Below are 20,824 nucleotides of genomic sequence, written 5' to 3'. Positions count from 1 at the left end.
AGTGATCCTTGTATGTTTGTTAATATCACTTTTCACAACTGACTTACTAGCTAGCAATAAATAAATTACAATGCTTTGGATGTGTACATGTCCATATTTATTTGGCTTTTCTAACACTAATTAAGTATTTTAGGAAAAAGTGTGAGAGCGGCCACCAGCAAGAGTTGGTGGCCACACTCTGAGGTCACCAAAAAATTTGTCCTGAAAACTCAAGCATTCCAGCCCTATGCTAATTCCTTTAGGCCACAGGTTCTCAGGATGATAGCAGCAGCAGAAGAGTGACAATTACTTTTAAATATACTTTGCATGTTTAAATCAGCTCAGTTGTATGGGCACGTCACCATGCAGTCAAACAGCTGCTGCCACATGACTACTGAATCCATGTTTAGAAATGCCAATTTAAGTTTTACACTGAACATGTGCTGTAGTGCATTTTCAAATGTTCTTAGCCTCTATTTTACAACCATTTTATGAACTGCCCAAAGCACAACCTCCTTCTTATAGACTATGTATGAGATGGAGTATAAAGGCTGGAAAAGTTACAAGTGTGCAAGAATAAGAAGATACAAAGGAAGCTGATTTGCAATCTTAACTATAGCAGTCATTAGTGGTGGATGCTATTATTTCTATCCATGCTACGATTCACCCAGGATTTCCAAATACACCTCAACCTCGATATAACGCTGTCCTCAGGAGCCAAAAAATCTTACCACCTTATAGGTGAAACCGTGTTATATCAAACTTGCTTTGATCCACCAGAGTGTGCAGCTCCGCTCCCTCAGAGCGCCTCTTTACTGCATTATATCCGAATTCGTGTTATATCAGGCCACGTTATATTGAGGCAGAGGTGTAGTTTCAGGTTCTACATGAGCTATCCTCAGCCTACTTCAACCACAGAGAAGTAGTCACATGATTCACAGGGGTAGCAAGACTCCAGGACCACTGCAAATAGTGACTACATTTCAGATAGTACGCTAAACTGATCCCATAAGGAGAAAAAAAAGTCAGTTCTTACCTTTGGGACATGAGGGTTAAATTCCACAGCTCTGTGAATTGCTTCCACAGCATTAATTTCTGCTGTGCTGAGCCCTCTTCTGGAGGCTGCTTCTGGAGAGAACCTGCACAGAAAACCTGAACTGAATTTACTAAAGAAAATCCAAATAAGAATGATACTTTAAGATCGAAGCTCATCATAAACTGTGGGAAAGACTGATTCTTGAGAATGAAAAAACGCCTTTGGCTCAGCCCTGCTTTTCTCTTTATGCAGCTAACCACCACAGGTAACTAACTCAGGTATCTTGACTACCATCCTTATTCATGTACCAAAGGAATCTTAAGCTTTTGGAAACCAAGTAGCACTATGGAAGGATTTTCTCTAGAGCATAGCAAACACAAGAAGCTGAACTGACGACTAAGATACTAGAAACTTTTCCATCTGGAGTTTTCAGATGGAAACTGGACTTAAAGCTGAGCATTCAATTAGTGTTATAGGATTTTATGATGATGTACACTAAAAGGCAAAGCTAAAATTAGCAGAGGATGCAGTCAGCAACCAACCAGAGAAGGGGAAGCACCAGACAATCTCCATGTAGGATCAAGCATCCATCTTCTCCACACACCCTCCACCATCTCAGGAAGAGTGAACCATCTAAAATCCAGAAGAGCTAAGATATCAGATATTTGGATGGACTAGTCGTGGATGTAATTCAGGGGTAGGCAACCTACAGCACATGTGCTGAAGGCGGCAAGCAAGCTGATTTTCAGTGGCACTCACACTGCCCAGGTCCTGGCCAGCGGTCCAGGGGCTCTGCATTTTAATTTAGTTTTAAATGAAGCCTCTTAAACAATTTTAAAACTTTATTTACTTTACATACAACAATAGTTTAGTTATATATTATATACTTATAGAAAGAAACCTTCTAAAAACATTCAAATATATTACTGGCACGCAAAATTTTAAATTAGAGTGAATAAATGAAGACTCGGCACACCACTTCTGAAAGGCTGCCGACCCCTGTAATTTATACTTTAAAGAAATCAGGAGAATAATAGTAGTAGAGAGAAGCTGAACGTCTGCTCATGAATAAAGAATGAATCTGTCTTCAGAGATGTGAATGCTACATATGGGATTTAGGGTTTTGTTTGTTTTTAATAATTGATCTATCTTTTTACACTAGAATCAAAGATTAGCTTAATATACTGATTTCAAACGTTTCTGTGTTCACTTACCTGTCTGAAACAGCTCTGGCCTTCAACAGTGCTGCTGTGTAACATATTGCTGCTGATTTTGGAAGACTGATATCTACGGTACAATAAATAGTTAACTTTATGATTCTAAAGTAAGACAAACATTTTAAATCTGTCTCCTCTGAGCTGAATGATTTGCATTTGGGATGGCCCATACAGTAAATTCAACATCTGGAACATTTCAGTTATGACTAGAAACTTTCAATTCCTTAACTGCCTTGCACCAGTCCCCAAAATCCTCTTTCAGAAAAATCCCCTGGTTTTACAGTCCCAGTTGCAGGGTCAGGAATTGTTCCTCAACACTCATTTCTGAGCATACTTATCAAATATGATGCTGTAAAACTGAATTTATATAGAGGTACATTAGTGGGTTAAACGCTTTTAGAAAGCACCTTCAGCTGTGTTAAACACGACTCTCAGTATTAAAATAAATAATTTTTAATCTTCAACTTACTTTTTCAATTTCTTAACTTTAAAATATACTAGTCAGTTTCTAGTAAATTTCATTTTCAAGTTCTCATACATTAGCACCTTTCAACACTTAATTACAAACACTACAGGGGAATTTAACTAAAATATCTGACCATTTAATTATTTTTAGTTCTATGGAAAAATAACTATTTTGGTTTTAGTTTCTGTAAAACCTAAATTTATACAAAGCATAAATTTGGTTCAAAATTTGACCTGACTGTCTCTAGGAGAGTTAAAATTCTACAGTACAAGGTTATTTTAAAAATAGATAAAAGATTGTTTCTAAATAAATTCCGGAATACTAGTCTATATGTACCAGTTGAACGCCTCCTGTTTTTTAAAACCTCTCTCAGCCTTGTCCATCATGTAACAAGCCAGCCAAGCATCTGGCAAGTACCATATGGGAAGGATTTCTTGCAAGTTTCTCTGAGCCTACAGCCCTCTGAAGCTCATCCTAACTGTTCCAGATGTTTAGAAGGAATCAGTGCCCCCTAAATTAAATAAGTGTCAACCTTTCTGAAGTCAACATGAAAAAAATCCATGACCATGTAAATGTTTACCATGTTAATGAAAAATACCCACACAGCACAGCATGGGTTGAGTAATACCAGCATACTGGCCACACATTTGGGTATTAGGTTTTGGCAAGAATCTCATGCCACTTATTCCCTGAAGCAATAGTGAATAGAGGCATTACGGAACACACTGACTCCTGGGTGTGAGGAAGATTGCCAGAAACACTGCTTCTATAGGCCTCCTCTCTGAAGTTGATTTAAGGGACAGTTCTGACAGTGACTTGGGTGTAACATTTTCATCCCCAACCAGAATAAAAACTGCTTTGGGGAACACATGTGTTATAACTCTAGGGACACAAACAAAATAGCTAGGCTCTTCCACAGAAAAATATCTAAGCATATAGCACACTGGAAGCAGGTCAGCCTGGAGAACTAGTAATTCTGCAACATAAGGGATCAAATGCTTGAATCCTGATCTCTCTGGCAAACAGGATCCAAGAGTGGTATGAAAGATGCAGGCCAGGCAGTAGGGAAGACTGCCGCTTTTCTGCTCACTCGCATTGACTACTCTGGTGAGGGAGGCAGCGTACTGACTGTGAAGGGCTGAAAAAATCCGTTAGCAATGAAAGAACTAGGAGAGGTACAAAAAGGAGTGCTCCTAGAGCTCATTTTGCCCCCACTACACAGAGCAGTTATATTTGTTCACAGATTAAAGCTAAGGTTTGAAGAATGTCTGTCACATGCTCTGTTTTAACATATAGAATGGCAAACATGAATGTTTTTATGCTTCATGACAAATGTCACTCACCATCATACTTCGCTAAAACTGCCTGGACATCAGCATACGCCTGTAATTCCAGCAGCGCCTCCAGAAGGTTTTCGTGAATATTCAACATACTAAGAAGTGGAAACTCTTTCATTAACTGCACATCAGAAAAGAGAAATAACTCCATTTTACTCACACTTACCATAAGCGGCATTTGAAAACACAGAAAATCCTTTGCCTTTATTTATTAAAATAGTAGTTTGGGCACAATAACCCAAAATATAAGACCAACAATAATCTAATTTAGCCAAATAAAATTTGTCTGGTATTCATGCTTCAAACTATGCAAGGTCACAAAAGCCCAAAGAAATCAGGCCCTCAACCAGTTTTTCTGTGAAAATCCAGGGGAAAAAAGAGTTGATAAATAACCCAATCTTAAGCCTTGTAATTCTTCCTGCCAATGCAACAGACACACTTACTTATATTCAATCTGTTAACCAAAGCCAGTATCCATAAATTGCTCCAAAATACAATATCATAATTGTATTCATTTTCCAGTGTTTTTTAGGTCACTGTTTTACATCCTTAATAAATTATTAGCTCTGAGCTGCTAAACCAAACCAGATGATAAATCTAATGGCATTGTTCAATAAATTCAGCAAGGCATTCAGATAAAATAGAGCACATAAATATTCAATGCAATGGTTTCAAGAACTTAATATAATGGCTGATGTTTCTTTTCATCCTTTACTTCTTCCCAGCTCTCTCTGTCCCCCACCACCAAAGAGACCACCACAATTTTCTCTACATTCATCGGCTCAGTACACTTGTTTCCCAAGTGTTCACACAATGTGCTCCTATGACTTGGCTAGCTGCACAAAGTGGTTGGTTTGATCTATAATACATGCCTGCGTGAAAATAATGTTGCATCCACCTTGGGCAAGTGAAAGAAATAAAGTGCCATAGTACGAAGCACAGAGTATAGCTACTTTAAGAAGTTAATCATCAAGCCAAACATAAGGGGAAATGGAAGGTAAAACTAAACACATTAGCCATATTATGTACATATATACTTGACAGATATCAAAAACTAAAATTTTGTTGAAAACATTCGTATCTCACTATGAAACTCATTCATAACCTAATTGTTCCATCGCCTCCATAGTGGTTTTAAGCTAATAACTCTATTGTCCAAATTATACAAATTGTTTACATTTTATTTAAAATGACTTACATCTCTCATCATTTTTACTGCTTCTTTTATTCTTCCAAGTTTTCTTGCACACATGGCTAGTCTCCTTTTCACGTAAACCAATACATTGGTGTCTCTTCCTGAGTAAAAAAATAAAACAATTAATCCCCATATGTTTAGTTGTAGAAAGGGAATAATAAAAAAGGGTTGCAGGACGTGTTGTGGACATCTCTCTAATAGAGTGCCTAAAATAGCATGAGATGACATCATTCCCCAAGAAAGAATGCACAACACCCTTTCCCTAACCAGCAGCAGAGAGAAATAAGAGTATGGAATAATCACCTGTACCTTCCCAAACAAAATTCTGCCAGTGGTCCACCAAGAAAAAGACCAAACCCTGTAATTCATTTCAGCTAGGTTCCCAGTCATCATATGGCAAGAACTTTTGAGTTTCTTTCCATCTGTTGGGTGGGATAAAACCAGTGACCAATGGTGAACTGCACCATTAAGACTTACTAATACTTCTATTATTCCCCACCACCAGAGTAGGATATCATATCAAGACATTAAGATACATTGCCACGTGTATGCACAGGCCCACCCAGGCAGAGTGACATATGCTACTGTGATGACTACAAGCTCTATCTGTTTTTTCACAGATTTACTCATATGTAGACCATATAAAATTCATACAGCATATTATGCTAAAGTGGAATTACAGAATAAGTAGTAACAGTGATGCTCCTTATCAGGGTTTGGTGTTTCAACGGCTACCCTAAAAACAATCATATTTCTTTCATTTTGCTTTTGTGCTCAAGCAGAAAAATCTGTAACTATTCAGTGCAAAGGTGCTTACTAAGCTGTGCTTCATGTTGAGAGTTTTGGGGATGGCAGTGCTGAGATTTTCTGTAAACGGTTTCGCCTGCTTTTAGTGCCTGCTTAAAATACTTCTCAGCATGTATAATAGTTGTTGCTTCTTCCTCAGCTAGGAGAACATATGCAGTGGCACAACTGTAATGGAAACAAAAAAAAAAAGAAAGCTACAAACTACTCAGATGGAAGTCAGTTGTAAGGATTTTTTGCACAAGAAAGTAATGGCATCAAAAGTATCTATGGGTTTTGTCCTGTATGTAGTACTTGAAAGTTTATGAAAACCCATTACTAATGAATAAAAATTAAGCATGCAAGAATCCTTATCAAACACCCTGTGAAATATATGGTACCTAACAGAGCATTCACTGGACTACAGTCAAGTGACAAGTGCTAGGACAACAAAAGCCTTTACAGCAGGGGTAGGCAACCTATGGCACAGGTGCCGAAGGCGGCACATGAGCTGATTTTCAGTGGCATTCAGATTGCCCGGGTCCTGGCCAATGGTCCGGGGGGGCTCTGCATTTTAATTTAATTTTAAATGAAGCTTCTTAAACATTTTGAAACCTTATTAACTTTACATACAACAATAGTTTAGTTATATATTATAGACTTCTAGAAAGAGACCTTCTAAAAATGTTAAAATGTATTACTGGCATGCGACACCTTAAATTAGAGTGAATAAATGAAGACCCGGCACAGCACTTCTGAAAGGTTGCCGACCCCTGCTTTACAGTTTTAAGAACTTAAGGCAAATGTTCCAAATGGAAAAGTAAGTTGGTTGCAGCAAGGAAAATTATTTGCTCAAAAACAATGAAAAGGTAGTGTGACAATGATGAAAATGGTCTCTTGTGGCCATGAAATCTATAAGTCTGATTACAACAACACTGCATACAGTATTATTGGGGGTCAGTAATGACATTGCAATAACAAGACTCCATATGGAGATTTACTTTGTTTCACCTAAAAATAAGGTTTTTCTTCTTGTGTATGTTATTTCTACTGACCCACAGACAGAAATGGCACAAATCAAAATAATGTTCTCTTTTTAAAATTAAAAGATAGGCAGGCCAAAAGCTCTTTTAATCAAATCAGAGCTAAGTGATGCAATGTACTCTGATAGCCACATGTTTATTTCTAATTGATGCATACAGGAAAACCCTCACACTATTTGAAGGCATTATTTCTTGCTAATTTTAAATTCAAACAAAAAGTGATACTGTGTCCTGGGTAAAGCACTTTGTTTTTTTTGTGCCAGAACTTACATTTTTGTTTATGTTAATTTCAGACTTACTCATTATCTAATTCTAAAGCTTGATATGCTGCTTTGATTCGGGCTTGAGGGTTTCTCTCTCTCCATGCCTTCTGCATAACTGTGGGAAAAATGTTTTAAAACATATCATGAATAGAAATGCTTATGTATGAAATATATAGTTAACCATCCACAAAAACTAGAGCTTTTTAAGAAGTAACACTTAGGTAATTTATACATCAGCTCCACTTGACCAACAATCATTTGTACTCTGAGCTTGACTCTATTCTTCCCTCAGACGCACACAGCAAAAGGAGATTTAAACCCTGAGGAAAGTTTCTTCCACCACCGATGAGATTTGTGACACATCTGATTAGATTACAAATTCCACTTAAAATGGGAATATCTGCAAGGAGATTATTCATTGTTCATTTAAAACCTCATTTGATATGCAAATCACATAGTTCCTGTGCACACACAGACCGGTGTACAATTACTCAATTGGTGCACACTGTTTTTTGCGTGCATTGACAGTGGCCCTGGCATAGACCTGCATGAAATCCTAATTTTTGTTTATTGACAATACTTTTATTTTAAGGAAAGACATGATAAAAAAAATATTGTTGTTCTAGTGCAGTTTTGTTGTGTTAAATCCTTAAGTGCCTTCTCAAAGTTGTTGTTTAACAGATTATAAATGGTTAAGCAATTCCTTTTAAAGTTTGGGTTAGAAAGCAAGAGCACATTTGAGTGGCATAACATGTTACAGCCAATTCAAAATATACTGTTACTGTTTATCATCTTGCTGAAAGGTACTAGGAAGCAGCTAAAAATACACATAGATCAGAACATGCTCTTTATCCAGACTATGTTTGAATCTAGGAGGTTTGTCTGAATTATAATTTTCTGCAAAAGAATTACACCAACAGGATGGAGTGGGAAGAGAACCAATTTAACACAGCACATCTCTGGACAATATCAGCCCCTATTATGAAAAAATGGAACCCAAATTTAAGAGCCCACTTTAACCAAAAGAAGGGCCATGTTCTTACCACTACCATTTCCTAGGCAGAATTAGAGTCTTCACACCCAACAACATTTCTGAAAAGACTCCAAAACTGTTGGTTCATGGAACTGAATATCTGGCCTCTCTCAAGTTTGATAAGAAAAACTGGAGAATCTATACATGTTTCTTTTGGAACAAAAACTGCAACTGTCCAGTAAGAATAATGTGGAAAATATTTGAGTTTTCCTTTGGAAACAAAATATTAGTCTTGGCTTAAAAGACGAGACAATATACTCCATTTGTGCAACAAAAATACATTCCTCATATCAAACATGTCACCAGCTAGCTGACAGCTAACACTTCCTGAACTTGACAAATTGATAAGAGTTAGCACCTCATCTGACAATAGCCAGGTAGGGCATACTAACTGTACAAAAATGTTGTAACATTACAACACACTTAAAGAGACATGCCTGTTCATTAGTTATGGCCCCAACTGTGAACTTCTTTGAAGACATTAAACTAGTGGAGAACACAGTCCAGGTTTTAAAAATATATAATTAGAAAAAACAACCACCTTGTAACAGCTAGTTTATGCATCATCCTAAAATATTTGGTTTTCTATATGCACCGCGAACCTCGCAGCGAGCAGAGACAGCATAAGATCTCCCTTTTCACCAAACTGTGCAGCACTGTTTACCTCCATGAAGATGTAAATGTAATCAAAGGGAAAGTCCTGTGGGCTAGTTTAATAAGAAACTGATTGAAGACAAACAAGGAAAGATGTTGTTTTCTAACTTCTGAAATGTATTACAAACAATAGAGTAAACAAAAACAAGAGTCTCTCACCATATCCCTTAATAAATGTAATTCTGTAATCTGTACTAAAATATCAACAAAGTTGCATCCTAAGATCTATTATATGGCAAGAGGTTTAGTCTTGTATTCTGGGATGTCAAACCATCTTCAGCTGAAAAGTCATCAGATCTCAAGCTAAGCAGGGTTGGACACAGCCTGTTCAAAGAGAGAACTCCAAGGAATATTTAGGTCAGAGGTTCTCAAACAGTGGTCTGTGAGCTCCATTCAGGTGGCCCATGAATAGTTCCTGCTAAGGTGCACACCTAGGCAGAATGAAGGAGAGAGAAGGAAGGCCCACCCACCTAATTAGTGGAGCCACGCCTGCCAGGACCTTGGAGAAGACGCAAAGGTAAGGTGAGGTGGTGGCCTTGAAGGGAATACGGGGTAGGTGGGAGGGGGATTGAGAAGAGGGGGTGAGGAGAATTTGGGGTGTGCAGGGCTGTGGCGGCCAGACAAAGAGGTGACTTTCCCCAGCTCCAGGGCTGCGGCTGCCGGGGAGAGACAGCCCTCCTTCCCAGCCTCAGCTCTGTGGCTGCTGTGGTGGGGGAAGAGACCTCCCTATTTCCCAGCCTCAGCTCAGGGGCTGCCGTGGCAGAGGAGAGAGGACACATCCATTGCATTAGAAAGGTAAGGTTACTGATATTAAAATATGCGTTGTGTGCTTTTATTTGTAGAACAAAAAGATGTTAATTATTATTAAGGTTTTTTTAATATAGCGCTTTTATCCAAAGTGCTTTACAGTAGTTAGCTAATGGTACAAACAACATTTGGAAAGATCATTAAGTGGTCCACCAAGACCCTCAGCAATTTTCAAGTCGTCTGTGAAAAAAAGTTTGAAAACCACTGATCTAAGTGATGCAGGAAGCAGGGTTGGGGCTCTTCTTTCGGAGTCAGTATTGAACTAATGACCAACCGCAGTTCTGAGGGCAGAATACTGCTGAGGGGACCATTTTCCAGGAGACCAAACTATGATACTAAGCATGTCGTAGAGTCTACAGCACCTTTTGCAAAAGCAGGAACATTTCAAAATTTACTATTTCATATACACAACACACTGTGTTCAGTGTGTCGTGTCTTTCATCCAAGGATCTGAATGTTTAGGCAAACATGAAGTCTCATCATACTCCTGTAAGTTACATTAGCATTATTCCCATTTTACAGATGGGTGAACTGAGCCACAAGACAAGAAGTAGCTTGCTCAGAGTTACAAAGTGAGTCAGTGGCAGAGTTTAGGAATTGCTTTAAACCTCTAGACTGCACTCCCTATAGAACTCAGAAGTGTATCTATTACTAAACATATATTTTGCACTCCCTAAATTGCAGTATTATGCAGTTATTACTTTATAGGTTCCCACTCAGGAGTTGGGATCACCTTAGGGTGAATATTTCCAATATTCTTTAGATAGCCCAACTGTTCCATCTTTCACACATACACCCTTGTTTTCATGCAGAAATAGCTAGTACCTGTATCTGAAGGCCGAAGAGAGTCTGTGTCACACGTGAAAAAAGTCTGATGATCCTGAGCAGACAAATTCATGTCGTAGTATGTAAGCGGTTCCTTCCCAGTCACCCACGTGTACCTTTAGCAAAAGACAAGAAAAGTCTCAAAACATGTATTGGTAACAGCTGGTACAGTGGGATATCTGATATCTTCAGAAACTGAGGTTAGCACTGAAGGGTCATTTGCTATGTGCATTTTCTGATCATTAGACTGCAACACCAGTGTTCTGTACAGGTTGCCAGAGGGCTTCCTGGCCATAAGGCAATGCATGATTTTTGAACCTAAAAGCCAAAATGGATTGGCAACTGCCTGTTTGAGAAATGCTTTTATCCCTTTGCAACAGGGTCACAGTTCCGGATAACGACAATGCTCGAGCTGAAACAACCATTCTACAAAGGGAGAGTGTGGTTCCACTAGGACATTCTATATGACAGACTCTACTTCAGAACTCATTCCTCAAGCTTTGGAATGAAACAGCCCAAATCTGTCAGCTTTCAGGGCATGCTGCAAAGCTCAGATCTTTTCGAGTTTGCAGATATTTTAGAATTTTGGAGAAAGAGGGTTGTGAGGAGCACTGGAACGGATGTTTCTTTGCTTTGGGGAAGCTACAGAGTTTACTTTGTTTGCACCAATATTTGTATTTCTAATATGGGATGAAAGTGCCTAGAGCTCTGGACGCATATTTTTTTAAGGGTAGGACTGGTATAAATCCCAACAATTACCCATGATGCTCTTTGGATCTCACCATTATTTCCAAGAAGTGCAAGGATGAGAGCTCTGGCAACAAGTTAAAAGGTGTGTGCAGGTTCTAAGTTCATTTCCACAGCTGCATGTTACACTGAAAATAAAATGAAATTAATACCTGCTATATTCTGCTCCTCTGAAAAGATTAAGAGGGTTTCTCCATACTTTGCACTCTGCAAAATGAAAGAGCACTACTTCAAGTTTGAATAAAGTTCCAAAACTAATCCCTTGTCTTTAAACAGCTACAGCACTTTCTGTAAAATCCACATAACTTCAATTCATTCCCTGATCACTTCCTGCTGGACATGACTTGTGCAAAGCCAGAGTTTTCCAGCATTCCTGTCATACAAAAGCACTTGGAAGAAGGGTTAAACATTGCACGAGAATAACCAGAGCAATGCTCAAATCGTATAATTTTGGAGCTTGCAAACTGTCAAATTTTGGTGTCTGCAAAAGCCTGGTATTACTGGGACAATTCAGTGGTGTGTTTCAGTCTATTTTTTGCATTCAAACTGTGCATTAATCTCTTGACTTAAACTCTTATTTCTAATAATTATGTAACATACTAGGCATACATAGGTTCTTTCTTTCAGCAGTTCTAACAAATGCAACGATATTCACAAAGCAATTCTGGATTTTACTTCACCGATTACCATTATCATTTCGCTTTACTTCTGCAACTATCTCGTATTGATGGTCCCAAATGAGAGAACATCTTTCTCTGGTTGTTACTATAGGCCCTAGCGGGAAGCCAAGATCATTCTAAGACAGAAATCCAACTAGTCTGAACAAATCTTTCTGGGTTCAGGTGAGACACTTAACATGTCTCTGCAAAGCCAAAAGTTAGAAGCAATTACCTGACAAACTCTGCCTGTTAGTCTCATTTTCTCCGTTGTTGGCTGAAAAACCTGGCACCGGAGTACTATTCTCTACTCCTCCAATGAGTGGCCTCAAATGGCTCACAGACACCTGCTCAATGAAAGAGGTGCCATATTTTTGGAAGTACCACCATTCGAATATCTGCAATGGGAACAAGAGAAAAATTGCACCCAAATGTTTCACTAGTCAACAACTTACCAGTATTCACAAGAGACATGAAACAAAAATGTGAGCCATGTGGACATCCCTTTGCAACTGATTATAGACACTATTTATCTATATAAAATATTGTTAATTTTTATATCTCCTTCCACTAAATAAGAGAGACATGGATCTCCCCACACAATGTGGGAAGAAAAAACATTAAAAAAATTATCAGATTTTAGTCAAATAATAGATTATCATTCACAAAAGTATGCTAACTTCTGAAGCAATTTTAACAAATAAGTGTCTGGATCATGCAGCCGTTACTTTGGCACATAGTCAAGGGGACTTACCCCTGGTCGTAAGGACTACATGACTGGGCCTAGCTTTGGATTTCATTCTTCCAATTTCACCTTTTTTGCCCATTTTGTATCACCTGCAATATGCTTTGTTAATAGCATGTGAGAGTCCAGAGAGGGAAGTCATTTAGTTCATTTATGAGATGTTTAAGGTCAAGAGTGCAGGGGCAGCTCTAGGTATTTTGCCGCCCCAAGCAAGGCAGGCAGGCTGCCTTCGGCGGCTTGCCTGCGGGAGGTCCCCGGTCCCGCGGATTTGGCGGCACACCTGCGGGAGATCTGCCGAAGCCGCGGGACCAGCGGACCCTCTGCAGGCATGCCACCGAAGGCAGTCTGCCTGCTGCCCTCGCAGCGACCGGCAGAGCTCCCCCCCGTGGCTTGCTGCCCCAGGCATGCGCTTGGCGTGCTGGTGCCTGGAACCGCCCCCGCAAGAGTGTTATTTTTTTCTTCTTTCCTCCTGTAGGCCTTATGAGGCATTTATATATCATGATTTCCAGGAGTTGCTGTAGAGGACCACCCTAGACCAATTCATCTGGGTATTTCCATCAGCATGAAGAGATAAGTCACATTCAAATACATGGCATTCCTATTGTGAAATGTTGCAATAACTCAACCATTTTAAATGTCAACAAAAAATCCACTTTTTTCTTTAAAGCGGGGATTTTTCTGTATCTTAATTATGTAAAATGACTAGGTCAAACAACATCATCCATTTCCTTCTTAAACAGCTCTTCCCAAATCCCTCATTCAGTACTCACAAACCGCATTTTTCCTGCAGCTACGGTAAACAAATTGCTTCCTTCACATAAAAAAAAATTTTCTTTTAACTTTAGCCACACAAAATGTCTGCTAAACACAGCTTCAGCATATTCTGGTAACTGTGTGTGATATCTGACAGTGAAAGAATGTTCCAAAAGACCCTTATCCTGCAACCAGATCTGCCCACAGAGATCTGACTTCAGGATCAGGGCCTGAAATCTCAGATGGCAAATGACCTATGAGAGTTCAGCAAGAATAATTTCTTTTATAGCCCAAACCCTCTCTCCTACCAGCCTCTCTTTAGATGTAATTTTTTAGTGCTGGTGAAACATCCAGCACAGCTTTCACCCTCCAAGGCAGTCAATTTGTCCAAAAAACATGTGCAATGTCGCAGCAGTGCAAGCCTTCTCTGCACACACCACCAGTACCTCACCCATGACTTGAAGGGACTGCTTCCAATGGTGAGATAGGTGGGCAGTCTTCATGGTCTGGCTGCTGAGACTGCCAATGAGAGAATGCCAGTTGTGGCAGTGGCTTTGTGATGCAAACTATCCATTGGGAAAGGGACTGAATTTTTCCTCTTTAAAACACAGGAAATTATATGCAATATTGAAGGTTGAGATTCAATTAACACAGGATTCAGGAAATTCAGAGTTAAGGTTGTTGTGGGAATCATACCTATACCTTCTTCAGGTAACAGTGGATAGAGTCCTGCGTATCAGAAACTATTGAGGAGTCATAGTTTATTTTACAGTATAAGGACACCACCTAGAGACTGGTCAGAGAACAGGAGAGTTTCTTGCATCCTCACTTTAACAAGAGACATGCAAAAGCTCTAGTGAGCAGAGGAATCTACTTACAAATATCAGTCCAGATATAAGAGATGAAGTCCCTGTAAGTGCAACGTAGAATTTTGGAGTCAAAGTGCTTAAAAACACAGTCACTGTTAAGAGGGAAGAACAGCACAGTCAATAGGCAGAACTAGAAAATTCCGAACAATATGTTTGAAAGCAACATAAACAACCACATATAGCGCACTACACACACACACAACAAAATTGCTTAGGTTTTGCAAGGGCCTTGGTAATTTCACAGATGGAAGAGTACAGCAAGCAGAAAGATGAGACTTAAAAGAAGATACCATATCAAACATGGCTGGTCTTTGCAATCAGAACAATTCTATACAAATCCTTTGAAAAGACATCAAAATTGTAATGCTCTCACTACACCAAAGGATCTTAACAGTTGCACAGTTATTGAATGAGTAAGTAATTTTGACAGTCCATATGCTTTATTTTAATTTAAAAGTGAGCTATATTATTTTGATACAAGTTTCTATTAAGTCTTAGCAAGTAAACTGATCAAAAGTTCTGTTTTAAATAGGTACATATGTTCTATCCTAAACTACCTTAGCCACACAGAATCAATAATCAATCAATAATAAATAGGTGCTGCTATTTCCCAGATAGTAAAAAAGGCACAGCAAAACAAAGAGTGCATCAAAAGTTATGATGTTCAAATACATCGTGCAGTGTAGATTTACACAGATTTCCACTCCTTGCTATTTACAGAACAGAAGAAACCTCCTCAATGTTACCACCCTGAGTGAATCTCACGTTTCCAGGTAAGAAAGGCATGTTTGGTCTGCGTTGTTCTACTAATCTACTGCAGGGAAGCAGTAACAGAGAAAACTAGAATCATATAGCACCACCGACTGGAGTATTACATAACAGAGATAGCCTCTGTTTCCAATGTCCAATATCTCTGCAGGCTGACGATATGCTGAGTTTAACACTGCAGGTTGAAAATGGACTTCTGATAAAACCTGAAAATCTAATTTAAACAGTGGCCAACAGCTAAATGGAAAAACAGACACAAGAAACATCCAGTTTTTACCTTTGAAAATAAACTAATACACATGCAGGAAGTGACAAGCATCATGTTGGAATCACAGCAAGGGTTGCAAGCAGAAAATGAACTCTCTTTTAGAGGAGGATGGTATTAAGTAACATAGTGTAATTTCTCTAACTATAATAAAATCCTGAATTCAACTTCACACCAAAATGTTGAAATGCTAATTCCTAAGTAAACATGTTCCTAGGAAGAGAATAATTAATTTGCTGGATTTTTAAATAGATCAACAGACAGAAAAGCAGCAATATGATCATCAGTGTATTTAAAAAGGGGGGGGGGGAGAACATATTTAACTTTCACTGGAAAGTCACAAGCCAGAATCAGAGCGCATAACGTCAAAACTTTTTTTGCACAAATAATCCATCTTTTACAGCTGTGGAGAGAGACACTAAATGTACTGACTACCTAGCCGTAGGCTAAAGAAAACTGAGGCAATCATCAATTGCAGACTTCTCTGGAAGAGTTAATTTTAAGGAGCAGGCCCACCACCTTCACAGCATAAACCTATTTAATCAGCCACTGATCCTCAGTAAAGGAGAGATGGAAGAAAGAAACATCTGATGACAGCAAGTCTGTAGCCTATGTAGTTCAGCAATAAATGTCATGGTCTTGTGTCCCTTCAATTTTTAAATGATACTTGTGACCACTGCAGTTTCACCAAATCTTTACCTATTTCTAGATCTTGTTCTCAGAAATGTGATAGAAGGACCGCTTTGAACACTAGACAAAATTTATGTTAAACTCCCACAGCTCAGAAAATCTTACAGACTCAAGAAAAATTTCAATTTTCATCTAGTCTTCTCGCCCATATGCAATAAAGCAAACTAAAGAACCCCTTTGTGGGACCAGCTCTGGTGTAGTGTTGAGTTATTCCAGAGGATGCCCAACCACAGGTGACATTCCAAACTGAGCTGAAATGATGGATATAAGGTAACCAGTACCTTCAAACTGACTGTGGCACAACCAAAGAACATGGCTTAACAGTCACCAGCCACCATTCCAACACAAAAATATTTCTGTTACCAAATGGTGATCCATCATCTCCCAAATAACTCAAAACCAGGGCCAGAAGGGACATTTCCAATTGCATCAAACAAAACATACAATATTGACAAACTGCAGAGGAAATTTTAATTCCTGAACATCTCTAGGATTTGTTAAGTGAATTTCAAAGCACTGAGCTTGAGATGCTACCAAGTATTCCATAGCCTATGATTACCTAAGGCCCAGTAAAATCCTTCTAACTGATATAGTTCATACGAAATAAACATGCCAATTAAATCATCAACCCAACTCTCCCCAGGCCAAGAGGAAACCATGGCAGTGGGAGATATTCACTTTCACTTCTTGAACTGCTCTTTACATAAGCATTGTACAAAGTATTAGAACATTTTCAAAATCTATGATAAGGTAAATGCGTCTTGTCTGATAGCCACAAAAAAGAGCCAGGAAGCAGTCTGCAGTGGAGAGACATAAAAAACTTGTCTACACTAACAAACGTTACCCACTGTTAATAAAGGATTTATGCAACAACTGCGGTTGAAACAGCACTGAACACAACTCAACTGCAAGTTCAACCAAGAACAAACCACACTGAGGACAATTTTGGAAACTGAAATTGGGCATTTTTGTTAGGCAGGGCAGAAATTGGAAGTCAGTACCAGAAAGCTATAATTCATAATGATTAATGCTATGAGACAGCAGATATTAACAAAAGGGTGAGTGACTGCATCAAATGAATATCTGTTCCTTAGGAAGGGTCCCAATTGTGCCTTGTGAAATGTATTAAGGGGCTCACTAGGGAAAGGCCAAGGCATGCTGAGTTTGTTCCCAAAATTAAGGGTGACAGTAATAATTAATATCTTGTAAATAAATAGCTTCAATCCAGCCAAGAATGTCCAAGTATTTTACAAGTGTTATACAGCACTTGAAATGTTTATAAGACACCAATTGTCTAGGAAGGAGCTAATACAAAAAGATGAGGCTTGTAGGACACTCAACAAGAGGCATTAGGGCACCAACCCCATTCTAGCAGCTGGAGAGCATGCGGAGCTTCTTTCCAAGTGCTCATACGCTCAGGAGCTTCCATCTTTGGTATCAGCCTCTGGCTAATAATTAACTAATAAAACTGAAGATTGAATCCTTTTCCCATTTACCCCTGGCTCCTGGAAGACAAGAGAGCTTTCTCCCTTATCTCCACTGCTAATTGCAGCATCCTCTGTAAGATGCTGTCCAGAACCCTATGGGCTGAAATGAAACTCAGATTGGGTCAATTTCACCCAGTTTGGACATCAACCTGAAATGCTTTCACGTGAAGGGGAAAAAAAGTGTGAAAGCAGTTACAATTCTTCCACCTGCCTGAGTCTCCCTAAAAATTGTCATTTTATAGTCACATATTACAACTTTAAAAAATAAAATCTTCCATGCTGATGTATGAAAGATCCACACAAAGAAAACTGTAACAAAAAGCTGCCAAATGCACAAAGTAAACACACTAGAAAACAAGAGGAAAAGCATTGTTTCTTCTAGACTTTCAATTCTGGGCATGTTAAATGTTACTTGAAACAATAATGGCCATGAAAAAGGAGTCTTTTTTTTTTTCTGAGCAGTTTGTGCAGGGGGTTGGACTTAGGGTGACCCGATGTCCCGATTTTATAGGGACAGTCCTGATTTTGGTGCCTTTTTCTTATATAGGCTCCTATTACCCCCCAACTCCGTCCCAATTTTTCACACTTGCTGTCTGGTCACCCTAGTTGGACTAGATGACCTCCTGAGGTCCCTTTGAACCCTGATATTCTGTGATTCTGAGTCACAGTCTGTGAAATCTGGTCTTTTATGTGCTTTTACCCTACACTATACAGATTTCATGGGGTAGACCAGCGCTTCTCAAACTGGGGGTCCTGACCCAAAAGCGAGCGTCCGGGGGGTTGCAAAGTTATTTTAGGGAGGTTGTGGTATTGTCACCCTTACTTCTGCACTGCTGTAGATGGCAGTGCTGCCTTCAGAGTTGGGTGGCCGAAGAACAGGGGCTGTTGGCCAGGTGCCCAGCTCTGAAGGCAGCATCCCGCCAGCAGCAGTGCAGAAGTAAGGGTGGCACAACCCTCCCTACAATAACCTTGTGACCTCTCCTCAACTCCTTTTTGGGTCAAGACCCCTACAATTACAACACAGTGAAATTTCAGAATTAAATAGCTGAAATCATGAAATTTACAATTTTAAAAATCCTATGACTGTGAAATTGACCAAAATGGAGGATGAATTTGGTAGGGTCCTAATAAGGGGTAAGACATTTTTAAACAGAAGGGTTGGTGTCCTCGCAAGTATCATGCCCAAACCAACATACAGAGCACATGAAACTAGCAGTGTTTTTATTTCCAGTAGTGCCCACATGTAATTAACAACCAGGCCTAAAACCCTGAAGAACTGACTGTCTATCCTGTGCTTTAGTGATAGGACTATCCAAAAAAGCAAGAGTATCTTCCTGCTCCATTTTTCTGGGCTTCACTTGACAGTCTGCTGTAGCCGGTTTATTTATAATGAGCACCAACAAAACAAAGAACAAACCCCATTTATTTCTAGATTTTGACAAGTTTAGAAGAAAAGAATATTTCTTCCTCACCCACCCTGTTTGTTTACCATGTGCATTTGATAGTTTTGTAAATGCTACACTGTCACTACTTTGGGGGAGAGGAGTGGACGGGAAATAATCAATGTGACTGTAAAACCATGGCAACTATCAGGGAGCCTCAGCAGTCAGGCTCAGAAGGAGCGAGCCAAGAGGAATCTGGGGCTGGCACGACTTTAAAACTTACAGTACTTTGGTTTAGAATTAAGGACATTTCTCACGACTGGAGGCGCATCAGAAACCTCCGCTGGGCCCAGGGGAAATTGGGCAAAGAGGTCAGAAACCAAAAGCAACTACCTACCAGTAAGATACTCTCCTGCCCCCACCCCACCCCAGGGAGCCCATCCCCCAGCCCGGGGGAACCCTCGCCCCCCAAACGTGTTCCCTCAGACCCGCCCGGGGACACCCTCGCCCCTCCCCCCAGCGTACCCCCCCCCCGCCAGTGTGCCGCCCCCCCCCCCCAGCTCAGCCCCTTCACACACCCACACCCCCCGCCCTGGCGAACCCCCGCCCCGCCTCACACCCCACCCCAGCGTGCCCCCCCCCAGCTCAGCCCCTTCACACACCCACATCCCCAGCACTGGCGAACCCCCGCCCCGCCTCTCACCGGCCGCCAGGTTGTCCCGGAGCCGAAGCGGGACCCGCAGCCAGTAGAGGAGCCCGAGCGCCGCCAGCAGCCCCAGCGCCCGAGCCCAGGGCACTGCGGCCAGCCCGGCCCCCCGCCGCCTCAGCCGCTCCCACCGCCCGGGGGCGCCGGGCGAGCCCTGAGACTGCGCGGCCGGAGCCACCTCCCCGCTGCCGCTGTCCGCCATGGCCGCGCCGCCTGGGCCGGAGCGCAACACTCGGTCGCGCGCGCGGGGGCGTCCCCGCCGCAAACGGACTAGGCTGCGCGCGCCCTGCGCTCTGGGGGGTCCGGCTGCCTAGCACGTCCTGGGGACTTGGGTGCACACAGCACTGGGGGTGCAGGGGGTGCGTGTCCTACACTCATTAGGGATGCACAGCACTGGGGGTGCATGCCCTGCTCTGGGATTGGGGGTGCGTGTCCTACACTCATTTGGGATGCACAGCACTGGGGGTGCATGCCCTGCTCTGGGATTGGGGGTGCGTGTCCTACGCTCATTTGGGATGCACAGCACTGGGGGTGCATGCCCTGCTCTGGGATTGGGGATCCGTGTCCTACACTCATTTGGGATGCACAGCACTGGGGGTGCATGCCCTGCTCTGGGATTGGGGATGCACAGCACTGGGGGTGCATGCCCTGCTCTGGGGTTGGGGCTGCGTGTCCTACACTCATTAGGGATGCACAGCACTGGGGGTGCATGCCCTGCTCTGGGATTTGGGGTGCGTGTCCTACACTCATTAGGGATGCACAGCACTGGGGGTGCATGCCCTGCTCTGGGATTGGGGGTGCGTGTCCTACGCTCATTTGGGATGCACAGCACTGGGGGTGCATGCCCTGCTCTGGGATTGGGGATGCACAGCACTGGGGGTGCATGCCCTGCTCTGGGGTTGGGGCTGCGTGTCCTACACTCATTAGGGATGCACAGCACTGGGGGTGCATGCCCTGCTCTGGGATTTGGGGTGCGTGTCCTACACTCATTAGGGATGCACAGCACTGGGGGTGCATGCCCTGCTCTGGGATTGGGGGTGCGTGTCCTACACTCATTTGGGATGCACAGCACTGGGGGTGCATGCCCTGCTCTGGGATTGGGGATGCGTGTCCTACGC

At 41.3% G+C, this 20,824-nt stretch overlaps 1 protein-coding gene across 5 annotated transcripts in view; it reads right to left on the bottom strand.

Annotated features, from left to right (window-relative positions):
* The window catches only part of ST7L (suppression of tumorigenicity 7 like), a 68,891-nt gene extending 48,983 nt beyond the window's left edge, over positions 1–19,908 (bottom strand). For 3 of the 5 annotated variants that reach the window (XM_050954314.1, XM_050954316.1, XM_050954315.1), the window contains exons 1-11: positions 19,704–19,908; positions 14,418–14,500; positions 12,277–12,439; positions 11,538–11,592; positions 10,639–10,754; positions 7,356–7,434; positions 6,048–6,202; positions 5,234–5,331; positions 4,042–4,156; positions 2,230–2,302; positions 1,016–1,118 (exon numbers count right to left, since the gene is read on the bottom strand). In XM_050954314.1, the coding sequence (XP_050810271.1) occupies positions 1,016–1,118; positions 2,230–2,302; positions 4,042–4,156; positions 5,234–5,331; positions 6,048–6,202; positions 7,356–7,434; positions 10,639–10,754; positions 11,538–11,592; positions 12,277–12,439; positions 14,418–14,500; positions 19,704–19,908 (1,245 nt within the window). Of the gene's footprint in view, positions 1–1,015; positions 1,119–2,229; positions 2,303–4,041; positions 4,157–5,233; positions 5,332–6,047; positions 6,203–7,355; positions 7,435–10,638; positions 10,755–11,420; positions 11,512–11,537; positions 11,593–12,276; positions 12,440–14,417; positions 14,501–19,703 lie in introns of those variants that run through there. The other 2 variants (XM_050954319.1, XM_050954317.1) reach the window with 2 other exon arrangements.
* Positions 19,909–20,824: the final 916 nt, after the last annotated feature.

Source organism: Gopherus flavomarginatus, chromosome 5, assembly GCF_025201925.1.
Source record: "Gopherus flavomarginatus isolate rGopFla2 chromosome 5, rGopFla2.mat.asm, whole genome shotgun sequence".
Classification (NCBI taxonomy): Eukaryota; Metazoa; Chordata; order Testudines; family Testudinidae; genus Gopherus; species Gopherus flavomarginatus.
The sequence above is the reverse complement of the archived record's forward strand: the minus strand, read 5'-3'. Positions and strand labels throughout refer to the sequence as shown.